A 12,079-nucleotide genomic window follows, 5' to 3' on the forward strand; every position below is an offset into this window, starting at 1 on the left:
TCGCTGTGTCTCTCTTTGTCAAATAAATAAATAAAATCTTTAAAAAAATAAAATAAAAATATTATTTCACAGCACACATGCCTTCTTTAAATTTGCTACAGCTTAATGTTAAAATGGGTTTCCTTTCCCTGGGGGTTTAAATTAATCACCAAGGAGAAAGGTCCAAAATATGCCAAACTCCTACTTAGTACAGTACCCTGGAAACATAGGTTCCCACTAGTTATTTGTTGAATAATGAATGAAAAATATAAAGTAATGATTATAAATACTAGCTCAAAAAATTCTCAAGGGGGTAAAATCCAAAAAATTTTATTTACAAATAAAAAGGAAAAGTTACCAGTAGACACATATAAACAATTCACAAAAAGACAAAACACAAAAGAACAACAAATAGAAGCAAATCGTAGAAAAGCAAATTAAAATATCACTTTTTGTCAGACAGATCGGCAAACATTGAAAATTTGTCAAGAAAGTAAGAAAACAGGCATTCTAATAGATATAATTTTGTATTTTTGGTAGTTATGCATCAAATATCTTTAAAATTTGCATATCCGTTTGACCAGTATTTCCATTTCTAATAATTACTTATAAGAAAATAATGGGCAAAGGAACATAGTTATATGTAAAAAAAGAAAAAAAATCACTGTGGCACTAACTATAATACAAAATCTGTCCAACAGTAAGGGTTTGATTAAACAAATTTTAGTAATTCCAAACTATGAATTATTAAATCACTTCAGAATATTATATAATCCCAGTTTTTTAGAGTAACATATATTCACATAAAAACATACCTGCATAGAAAAAAATCTAGAAGTATACACCCCAAAATGTTAGCAGTGATATCTCTGTAAAAGAATAGTGGAATTATTTGTGATTTTTTTTCTTTTTCCTTATCTCTACTACTTAATTTTTCTACATGAGTAGCACATGGACAACACACATTCTTAGAAGGCAAAAGTAAAAATGAAGAGCACAATTTAAAGGTAGAAGTGCCATTTCTATAATAGAACATGGAACATTCCCATGTTCCCTGATAATAATCATGTCAAGCAGAATTAATATCAAGTAAAACATTTCAATAGCCTTGTTTTTAAGTAGTTCTAGGAACACACATGGAAGAATCTGTTAGTACTATTCAGGCATCTTAAGACAACAAACAAAAAGACCTCTCAAATAAAAATTTAGTACTAATCCAAAAGACAGTGTTGAAAAATCACATAGTAAAAACCTCAACGGCTTTAAGGTTAAGTGTCAGCTTCAATCGCCTTTTCATGCCTTTTCACATTTATCTTGAGATAAATCCCACTCTAATGGGAAAGCAGTTACCATGACAATGATAAAACATCAATCACTCATAAGTTTAAGAATTCAATGCAACTTTAAGTCTGGCTGAAGAGAAAGTCTTCTCTATAACTTCTATTCCAAAATAGATTAATTTTTCTCCTCAGACTTGAAGATCTGGGGGGATAAAACTTAGTCGATAACAAGAGAGAATCCTGAATTGAGTCTAGAAATACATGTGTGTTACAAGCAAAGCATGTATATCTCTAAGCACTGTGTACAATTTCTAGCCAAAGCACAGGTAACGGCTTGTGACCCTGCAAAATGTTGCCTAAAATCGTTTGTAAGGCCTGATTCAACATGACTGGTAGCACAGACAGTTAAATCTTCATTAGGACTAATCTATAATTTTCAATGATGCTGACTGGCATAAAATCAATGTTCTTTCCACCTGTCTATGGTAGAATATGAAACAAATTATTCTGACTGTATCTGTGTAATTAACAGCAGGTATCCATACATTTAGCATCAACGCAAACCTACAACATAGTTTGCAAGTCATGTCTCATAAAGCTCCATCAATGAATCCACTGGGATTTGGCAGCAACTATGAAAGTACAAAAAGCACTAAGCATAGTACAGCTGTAAGATTCCTTTAAATCTACATTATTAGTAACATCTTTGATGAAAGCAATATTGCACAAGAAAATTTTCTAGTACAAGGAGAAAATCAAAGAACAACTTTGCATAAGAGAGAAATTTTATGTTAATGGCATCTGTGCAAAGCAAGCATATAATACCTAAACTAACAACACAATTATGTGATTATTGTTGAAAAGAATGGAGATCTCCTTGCTTTAGTGACAACCCTAGCACCATCCATCCACTTATTCAGTAAATGTATGAAAAACCATATACAACCAGAACTATTCTAGGACCTGGGGAGGTTAAAGAATAAACAAGCAAAGTCGCTACCTTCATGGAGCACATGGTCTAATAAGAACAGAGATGTTAAGCAAACAATTACATATTTGAATATAACTGCAAATGTCAGAATGTCATTAAGGGCAGGTACTATGAGAGCAAATAGTGGGACTGGGAGCCAAGTGAGCCAACCACAAGGGAGAAAGAGAAGCCCAGGCAGAGGTAATCTATGCAAAGCTCCTGCAGCTGGAATGACCTTGCCCAATCCAGGAACTGAAACATTTAGATTGGAAGCATTTAGATTGTTTGCTGGGCCCATGTTAATTCTGAGATGTATAAAGACACCCAAGTTAAGAGATCAGGTTGGTAACTGCTACATGAGTCTAGAGCTCAGGAAAGAGATCTAGACCAAGTATGAACTTAGAAACCATTGGTTTAGAGATGGTGTATGATGCACAGGCACTAGAGGGTATTACTTAGGCAAGGTGTACTGAACAGGGTAGGGCCAGGCGTGTATTACTTCCTCAAATAGCGCACACACAAGAGTCATTACTTCTTGCCATCAAATTACTTCTCTCTCCATTTACAAAATCTGAAATAAAACAAAGTATTTTCTAATATTATAATACAAAGCCCTATTTGTTCAGAAAGGATAAGATTAAATGTATAAAGTTCTGGGAGAAATGTCAAGACCCAAGGAAAATATTTTTTTCAGTGAGTCTAAGATATTGTATGCTAACGTTTATTTAGCAAGGCACTTCCTTCTAACCTTTTCCAGTGCCCTAGAAAAGGGAACTTTTTTTAACACACTGATATAACGGCTTCACAAAATTTGTCACTAGAAGTGCTTTCATTCTGCAAAACTGCCACCTACTGAAGCTAGATCACAATTGTAAACATGCTGAATACACCAAGTCCTGGAGGGATGTAACATCAAAAAGACCAGACACACTCGAAAGTTAACAACTTTCAGAACTCTCACTATAATCCTTAAACAACCTGCCCTGCACAGTCTCCTATGATGAATACATAACAGGTAATTGCTCTGTAAAGCAGTGGTCAGGGTTATGGTTATAGAAAAGCTGGGTTAAAATGTTCCACAATGTATGGCCCAAGCACCATATTAAGTAGGACATGCCTTAACACAAACTCACCTGATTTATTTGAAGCATGTTAAAACAATATTGACCAAACTGCTGTATCCCTCACGGCTCCAAAAACTGGAAAATGAAAATGAAGAAATAAAGTTCAACTTAGTTGGTGATCTCAATGATTAGCACTTTAAACACATGTCCTTGATCAAATCAAAATCAAATATAAAATGGAGTAGATCTAGATCAACACAGAACTTTCTATGATGATAAACATGTTTTATATCTGCACTCTCTAATCCAGGAGCCACTAGCCACAAACGGCTACTGAGCACCTGAAATGTGGCTAATGCAACCAAGAAAGTAAATCTTTAAGTTTTTTTAAATTTTCTTTAATGTTAATTTAAATTTAAATAGCCCTATGTGACTAGTGGCTACCATAGGAGACAGTGCAGATCTAGGCTGAAAAATGTCCCGTCTGGTTCTACAACTCTAAGACAATTCTAGCAAAAGTGAAGCTATTAAAAATAATCTAAAGATTTCAGATTAATATTTAATACACGGTCCCCTTTCTCTATAAGGTTGTAAACAGCTTTGTTTCCAAACTCTGTAAGCTAAATTAAGCCTAAAGAAGATGAGACACACACTCCTCTAGGTGATATGGAAGAGTACACACATTACCTAAACGAATTTTTTTGTCTGTTTGTGCTTTTATCATCACTATAAAAACAGCACGCACAAAAAATTTCACATAAAATTTTCAGAAAAAGAAATCACCGTCCTGACACCTCCCACTGTTATATTTGGATTTGTTTCCTCCTGGATCAGACCTCCTCGCCATGGTTGTGTTTCTTTCCATGTGGCAAATCTCTTCTACATTTAATTTAAAAATAGATACCAAAGAAGGGCAGAAAACCCAAATCTATAAACAAACAAAGAAATCATGGATTCTTATAATGGTAAAAGTTTACATAAAAAATAAATTATGGCAGGGGCTCAGTCAGTTAAGTGTCTGCCTTTGGCTCAGGTCATGATCTCAGGGTCCTGGGATCGAGTCAGACTCTCTGCTCAGTGGTGAGCCTGCTTCTCCCTCTCCTGCTGCCCCTCCCCCTGCTCATGCTCTCTCTCTCTTGCTCTCTATATCCCAAATAAAGGAATAAAATCTTTTAAAAAGTAAGTAAATAAATAAATAAAATAAATAATTTATGGGACGCCTCGCCGGCTCAGTCTGTAGAGCATGCAACTCTTGATCTAGGGGTTGTGAGCTCAAGCCCCACACTGGGTGTAGAGCCTACTAAAAAAAAAATAAGATAAAGAAAAATAAATTATGTACAGATTCCCCCCCCCAATTATCTAAAAACCAACAACACAGTCTTTTTTTTTTTTTTTTTTAAAGATTTTATTTATTTATTTGACAGAGAGAGACACAGCGAGAGAGGGAACACAAGCAGGGGGAGTGGGAGAGGGAGAAGCAGGCTCCCCGCTGAGCAGGGAGCCCGACGCGGGGCTCGATCCCAGGACCCCGGGATCATGACCTGAGCCGAAGGCAGACGCTCAACGACTGAGCCACCCAGGCGCCCCAACAACACAGTCTTGATAGGCAGCAAAGGAGCTAAATCCAGCCACTTGGGTAGAAACTTTCATGCTACGGAACTTTAATATTAAGCTTTCTCTCAGAAGCAGAGGTTCTTAATACACACACACACACAGATTCACATATATACATATACGGCTACCATTTTCTCAAGATGACAAACTGGGGTCAATTCAAAATGAATTTGAAAGTTTTCTATATATACATACATACATATATATATCTATATTTTTATATATATATGTAATAACAGTGTCCTCAGCATCTCTAACAATTTTATATTTTCTGAAAGAATCATATGCTGTAGAAATGGCACAAGGCCTGAGGATCACTTAATTTGTATCTTAGTCCAAGCTCTTCAGGAGATTACCTTTTGAGCCTTGGTAAATTACTTTATGTGTCTTTGAGTTTTCTTTCTTTCTCTGTTTTAAATCTGTAAAAAGTAAACTAAGGTCATTGTGGGAGGCAGCCTCTAACAAACAGAATACAACAGAAATAATGAGATACCACTCACAATACTGGGTTACAAAAAGATCACAACTTCCATCTTGGGTGTTACCTCCTCTCGTTCTCTCACCTGTTTGCTCTGAAGGAAACTAGCTGCCATATTGTGAGCTCCCCTTTGGACAGGCCCAGCTGGCAAAGAACTGAGAGAGGCCTTTGGCCAATAGCCCAAAAGAAAGTGAGGCCTTCAGCCCAATACCCACCAAGCAAATGAATCCTGCCAAGAACTGTATGAATGAGCTTGGAAGCAGATCTTCCCCTAGTCAAACTCTCAGATGAGAACACAGTCCCAGTGAGAGCTTACCTGCAAACTCTAAAAGACCCGAGCCACAAGCACCAGGTAAGCTGCACCCAGATTTCTAACCCACAGAAACTGAGATAATAAATGTTTGTTTTAAGCCCTTACTTTCCAGGGTAGTTTGTTACACAGAACAATAAATAAGACAATCCCATTCAACTCTAAAATTCTATAATCCTATGGTGCTTTAAGTATTAATTAACATATCCAGGTGGGTCAAAAAAAATCAATTCCCTGTTTAACATGACCAAATGAGTTAAATTAGAGCTTGAAAATGATAAATTATGAAACTTAAACATTTACATTTTATTCAAAAGATGAAATCACTAAAAAGTGTAGGAATAGTCAAATGGTACTAAAATACACTAGCTATAACTAAAAATACAAACCCAACCAATATTCATTTTTTTAACTGAAAAAATTTCATTTGGAAGTTAAAATGTGAATAAACCACTAAAAGCATCTCAGTGACTTAGTGTCCCCTACTTTCTAGAATTTAACATTATTTAGTAAGCACTCACCAAATCGGAGAAATCCTACTTTGTATTATTTAATGTAAGCCTCTAAAAGTAACAAATGCTCATCTATAGACCTGTATGTGTTTCTTCACCATTAGAGTTTTTTGGGTTTAATTCCAATGTAAGTAACATACAGTGTTATACTAGTTTCAGGTGTACAATATAGTGGTTCAACAATTCTATATATTACTCAGTGCTCATGGTAAGTGTTCTCTTAATCCTCTTCACCTATTTCACCCATCCCCCCACTTGTTTTCTACAGTTAAGAGTCTAGTTTTTGGTTCGTCTCTTTTTTTTCTTCCTTTCTTCATTTGTTTTGTTTCTTAAATTCCACACATGAGTGATCATACAGCATTTGTCTTTCTCTGACTGGCATATTTCATTTAGCACTGTATTCTCTAGATCCATCCATGTTGTTGCAAATGGCAAGATTTCATTCATGGCTGAATAATATTCCAGAGTGTGTGTGTGTGTGTGTGTGTATACACAACATCTTCTTTATCCATTCATCTGTCGATGGACCCTTAGGTTGCTTCCATAATTTGACCATTATAAATAACACTGCAATAAATATACAGGTGCTCTTCAACATCAGAGTTTGTAACACTAGTGGCTGATTCCAAGAAGTAGGCATAATAAGATATAAGGGTACATTTTTTAAAGTTCTAATCTTCTGATATGCAAAAGGTAATTGTAAGAAGAAATAAAAATAAAAGCATCTATTTGCTTAAAACTGACCATATAATTTTAAGAATTCTGTAAGCCCCTCTTTCACAATTATAAAGATCTGTATAAATTAAAACATGGAACTGTGTCTATAAGAGCACTCTGTGAGGTAACTGGAAAATATTCTGAAGTTACTCCTTTTTTACCAACAAATTTTATTACATTTAATTCAATATAAAAATTATAATTCACAACCACATTATGGACAATTCAGAATGCCCAGTGACATGTCTTTAACACTTTCTCCTTTACAGACATGCCTGTTCTACTGTCCTACATTTAAAACAACTTGATAAAATAGCAATAAAATGCAGAGCAGTTTTATACTGCCTATGATATCATAAAATCCACCTCTCCTTCCTCTGTCAAAAAAGTTTCCAGCTACAGTTCATTCCAATTACAACTAAGTACTTTTAGAGAAACCTATTCACATGTCCCAAAAATGCCCTACAGTGATATCCAGTCAGGCACATTAGGACATGCAGTTCCAGATTCCAAGCTACTAAATGAAAACAGGCAGGGCAGTTTACGGAGAGAGGGCACTACCAACTGTAGAAGACTTGCTGCTCATGAAGAATTGGAAGTCCAACGTGTATCTGAAATGTACTGCTGATATAACTTGCTGCATTTATTATTACATTTTGCCCAGCTGGTAAGTTGAAAGCTGTACAAAATTCAATCTATAAAATCTTCAACAATACTGCTTCATAAAATGGCATTATTAAATTATCTATAAATTTTTATATCAGCACCCATCCCACGATTGACAGGTAATCCTCACTTAAATGTCTTGTTTGACAATATGAAAATCAAAAACATTTACTACCACCATTCTTAGGCTCAAAAATACCATAAAACTAAGTATCAGCTCAAAACTTCTTACTCTAAAAAATTCATGGGGTCCTTAAAAAGCATTAAAAAGTGGATTTTCTAAATTCTCATTTCTTTTTAAAAGTACATACCCCAAAACATTTTTACCTAAGAAAAGCAAAATAATTTAGTATAAATTTTACTATCTCCTAAGAGCCTATGAAAGATTCTAAGTATATAGAAATCTCACCACCAACCAAGAAAAAAAAAAACTTAACATTGATCAGACACTAATGTTATAGACCACATGCTATATTTTGCCATTTTTACAGTAACTCATTTAATCTTAATCACCTTGGGATGTAGGTGTTATCTCCACTTTTCTAGAAGTTGTATTACATCCCCATAGTCCACTGCTACGATTAAAACCTAGCATGGTCTGGTTTGAAGTCCTCATCTCTTTGTTATACATTAAATTTATAAAGATTTCACTTCTTAAAATTTTTCCTGTCACAAAGGTCTTGACCTTTGTGACAGGCTCTTACATAGAACTTTGGCTCCTATATAGAATTTAAGGCTCCTATACAGAACTTTGCAGATTTATTTAAAATCAAATGATTATACATACATAAATATAAATTATAACTATTATGGATTTTAAACACTCACTTAATATTTTCTTGACTACCTATAAGAGGCACAAGTATATCTACACATAATTTGATCACACTGTGCATGTCTCCAACTATTCTAATTAATATTAACACAATTCAATTTTGCAATATGTAGGTTTTTCTCTCTTTATTATGATCTGTATACACGAATGATGACACCCAGAACTCAAAGTGAATAAAAGGAGAGCATAATAGTGAAGAGGTTAGCTACAAAGAAAAAACCCCAACGTATTGACCAACTATATCTTCCAGAATCTGATCCCAAACAGGAAAAGCACTCAGCCTCACTTTCTATATTGTTTACACACTAAAAAGTTTGATGATCATCTTTGATATTTTTGATATTTTTTGTTAAAAACCAAACCAGCTCACTCTTTCCTAGAACTTCATTCCAGGCAAGCCAAGTAAGCTAAAATATAAACTGTATATGGTTTTCCATGCTGATTAGGAATAAAGAGGCATGATGTAACTTACCCTCAAGTGATCCAGGAAAAAAATATTATGCACATGTGACTGGCAGAGATCTAGTGGTAAGTGGGTAAAATGGTAACAGGTGAATCTGAGTAAAGGTTATAGGAGTATTCTTTGTATTATTATTCTTGCTACTTTTCTATGAGCTTGATATTATTTCCAAATAAAAAGTTAAAACTTAAAAATTATATGCCATTCTATCTGTAGTTAACAATACATACTCTGATTATACAGCAACATTTTTACAAATACAAAGCGGATTTTTGAGGAAAAATTCAGTGATTTGTTAGGAAATATGCACCATATCCTACCAACTAACAATCTCTTAGGAATAAATTTCAAACTACACTGCCATGTAATGAAATGTGGCAATGGTGACTTGAGCTGAAATCACAGCAGGAAAAAAAAAAACAGCATACACACCACATAGTTTGGTATAAATGCCTCACACATTTAACACAGGCCTGCTGCAAAATGCAGCAAATCACAATTCAAGTGATATGCGAGATCTCTAGTTTGCAGTAAAATATAGACAAACTAAAAAATTAAACACTTGCCATATTACAAAACAACTGAGATGCAGGATGTCTTGGTTTTGACTGTTTTATTAAGATTTTTTTTTTTCCACTGCAGCTCAATTCACAACAGTATATTTGAATCATCTTAAAAAAGGACTAGGAAAGAAATACCCTCCCGGGGAAATGTTGCAATCTTCTCTCCTACAAGGTTACTATTATCCTGCATTCCCATCCCAATTTTGAATTCAAGTGTTCACCAGTTTCTTAAAATGTAAGGATGCATCAGAAGAGAAGCAATGCTCGGCAAAAGTTCACCAAAATTGTGAAATCAAACATTAAAAATAAGGGTTTTCAGCTAACAGTAATATACCTTTAAAGGATCATCTCTATCGTTTCTGCAGGAACCACCCACTTTAAAATCCTTTAGTACATTCCCTTAATTGAATGGCCCATCTCTACACCAGTAGTTCTTAACCTTTGGGGGGGGGGGAGTCACACCGAGTACGGACCCTTTCCCAAGAAAATTATTCACAAATGCAAAATCCTGCACATATTTCCAAGGACTTCCAGAACCCCCGAAGCCATTATCCCCGCCCCCCTCCCTAAGAATCTCAGTTCAGCGTCTCCTCGGTTGCCTCTGCAGAACACTCCTCACCACAATCCCCGGCTCTCCCTGGGAGGGACTGGAGGCTCTGCCCTCACACACTGGATTCTGTAACTGATCTTTGTCTCTCCGCCCAACTCCCTTCACCTCGGCAAGGTCACTAACTGCCAGCTACCCCTTTAAGCCGAGCCATCACGGTAGTAGTTCCTACGAGCCACAGCAGAACTTGCCTGTCATAGGATATATTTTGTCCCCTCGGCCCCACCTACCTTCCCCATTTCGGCGTGTTACGTCTTCACCACTTGCCCCATTATACAGAAATAGCCACCAGCACCACCCCCCGGCGCGCCCCTGGCCCGCCGCTCCTCCCGCGCCCCCAGGGCCATTCCCCGCAGACCCTCCTAGGGCCTCGCTCCATCTCCTCCCCTCCTCTCCACTCCGCAGGGACCCACCCTCGGGCCCTCCCCCTCCCCCCCCCCCAACGCCGCTTCACCCACCGTTCCCTCTTCGGGCTGTTCCCACCGGGGACCCCAAGATCCCACCTTCCAGCGCCCACCGTCGGGTGCCTGCCTCCCCCACCCCACCCCCAACCCCGGCATTCCATTTACGCCGGCCTCCTAGCCTTCCTCCCGGCTCCTCCCCTCCGGACACCTGTGTCGTCCCACCCCTCCACACACGCCCCCCCCAATTCATTCGCCCTGTCCCCGGCTCCTCGGCACCCCCACAGTCGTCCTCCCCTCCCCCCTCCCGCCAGGAGAGAGCCCGAGGAGGGAGGGAAGGCGCGGGGGAGGGGAGGCCGCTAAGGGGCCGCTCTTCTCGGGGTTCGCCGCGCACAGCGGACCTGCAAGGCTCCCCAGCGCCCTCTGTCTCCTCCGCCAGCGGGGCGGAAGTCGAGGCCTCCCGGACGCCCCCAACGAGGGTATTTACCTTCTTGCCAGGGACACTTTGCAGACGGCTCCAACATTGGCAAGCACTACACAGAACTGACCCCGCTCGGCCGCCGCCGCCGCCGCCGGCTTCCACCCCTCGGGCTCCCCGCCCCCCGCCTCCGCCCGCCTTCCCTGCGCTCCCGCCGCGCCCTCCCGGGCCCGCGCCGCGCGCCCCCGCCTGCGCAGCCGCTCCCGCGCCCCAGTCAGCCTGGAGCGCGCGCGCGCGCTCCCGGCCCTCCGCGGACCCGGGCCGCGCGCCCGGCGCCGGCCCTAGCTCCAATCCTCCTCCCGCCCGCCCGCGGCCGAACGCGGCCATTGTTCGCGGCGCCGCTCCCGCCCCCTGGCGGCCGTCGGGCCCCCCGCAGCAGCGGCAGCCGCGAGCGCTGCGGGGCTGGCGCGGGCACAGTGGGCCCCCGGGCGAGGGCCGTTCCTTGAGGCCTAGGGAACGAGGGCGAGAGAGTGCCAAGGGGAGCGCGCCCCGTCCGCAGTCTCCTGGTCCCCGCTCGGCTTCCTGGCCTGGCTCCCCGCCCCCTCGGCTGCAAAGGGTGGGCCTGAGGCAGCCCCTTCCACACCTGCACTCGGCAACTGCCTCCACCGCCCAATTGACCTTCTGTTTTTTCTAGACGCTGCTACGCTCCCGGATTCTCTGCCCGTACCTTCCCCAGGCTCTCTGGCTGCCCCCCTTTGCTCTGCTGGGGACACGCGACCATCCCGCGTCTGCTCCGGCCGCGCTGTGCGATGCACGGTTTAGCGGATCTTGCACCTTTCCAGACTCCGGGAGGAGGAGGGGGGCGGGGGAGGAGAGGAGGGGGTTAGTGCAACTGTCTCGCCCAGAAAACACTAGTGATCAGTAATCACCTGCTCCCCAAGATCGGCAGCGTGGCCAGACTCCTCCACCACAAAAAAAAAAAAAAAAAAAAAAAAAGTCGTATTTGGTCACATTAAAAAGAAATCTTTAGAATCAAAAATGAGGACCATCTTAGAACAGTGCCCTAGATCCTAGATTGTTGAGGCAAGAGTGCCAGAAAACTCGAATTACTTCTTGATTCGTCCTGGTTTTGATGTGGGTTACAGATGTCCAGATGACTTAACCCGGCTAAGCCCAGTGAAATTCAACCCTTCACTTACTAAATG

At 40.2% G+C, this 12,079-nt stretch overlaps 1 protein-coding gene across 13 annotated transcripts in view; it reads right to left on the minus strand.

Moving 5' to 3' along the window:
• The window catches only part of STAU2 (staufen double-stranded RNA binding protein 2), a 311,591-nt gene extending 299,905 nt beyond the window's left edge, over window positions 1–11,686 (minus strand). For 3 of the 13 annotated variants that reach the window (XM_081816129.1, XM_081816128.1, XM_081816127.1), the window contains exons 1-2: window positions 10,944–11,053; window positions 3,363–3,428 (exon numbers count right to left, since the gene is read on the minus strand). Coding sequence is in view for 4 of the 13 variants with exons in the window: in XM_081816133.1 (XP_081672259.1) it covers window positions 3,363–3,380 (18 nt within the window). In the remaining 9 variants the exon portion in view is untranslated. Of the gene's footprint in view, window positions 1–3,362; window positions 3,435–8,897; window positions 8,948–10,513; window positions 10,538–10,943; window positions 11,072–11,601 lie in introns of those variants that run through there. The other 10 variants (XM_081816136.1, XM_081816131.1, XM_081816133.1 and 7 more) reach the window with 9 other exon arrangements.
• Between the last annotated feature and the right edge of the window lie 393 nt (window positions 11,687–12,079).

This window comes from Leptonychotes weddellii, chromosome 4 (genome assembly GCF_054177405.1).
Source record: "Leptonychotes weddellii isolate Sample4059 chromosome 4, ASM5417740v2, whole genome shotgun sequence".
NCBI lineage: Eukaryota > Metazoa > Chordata > Mammalia > Carnivora > Phocidae > Leptonychotes > Leptonychotes weddellii.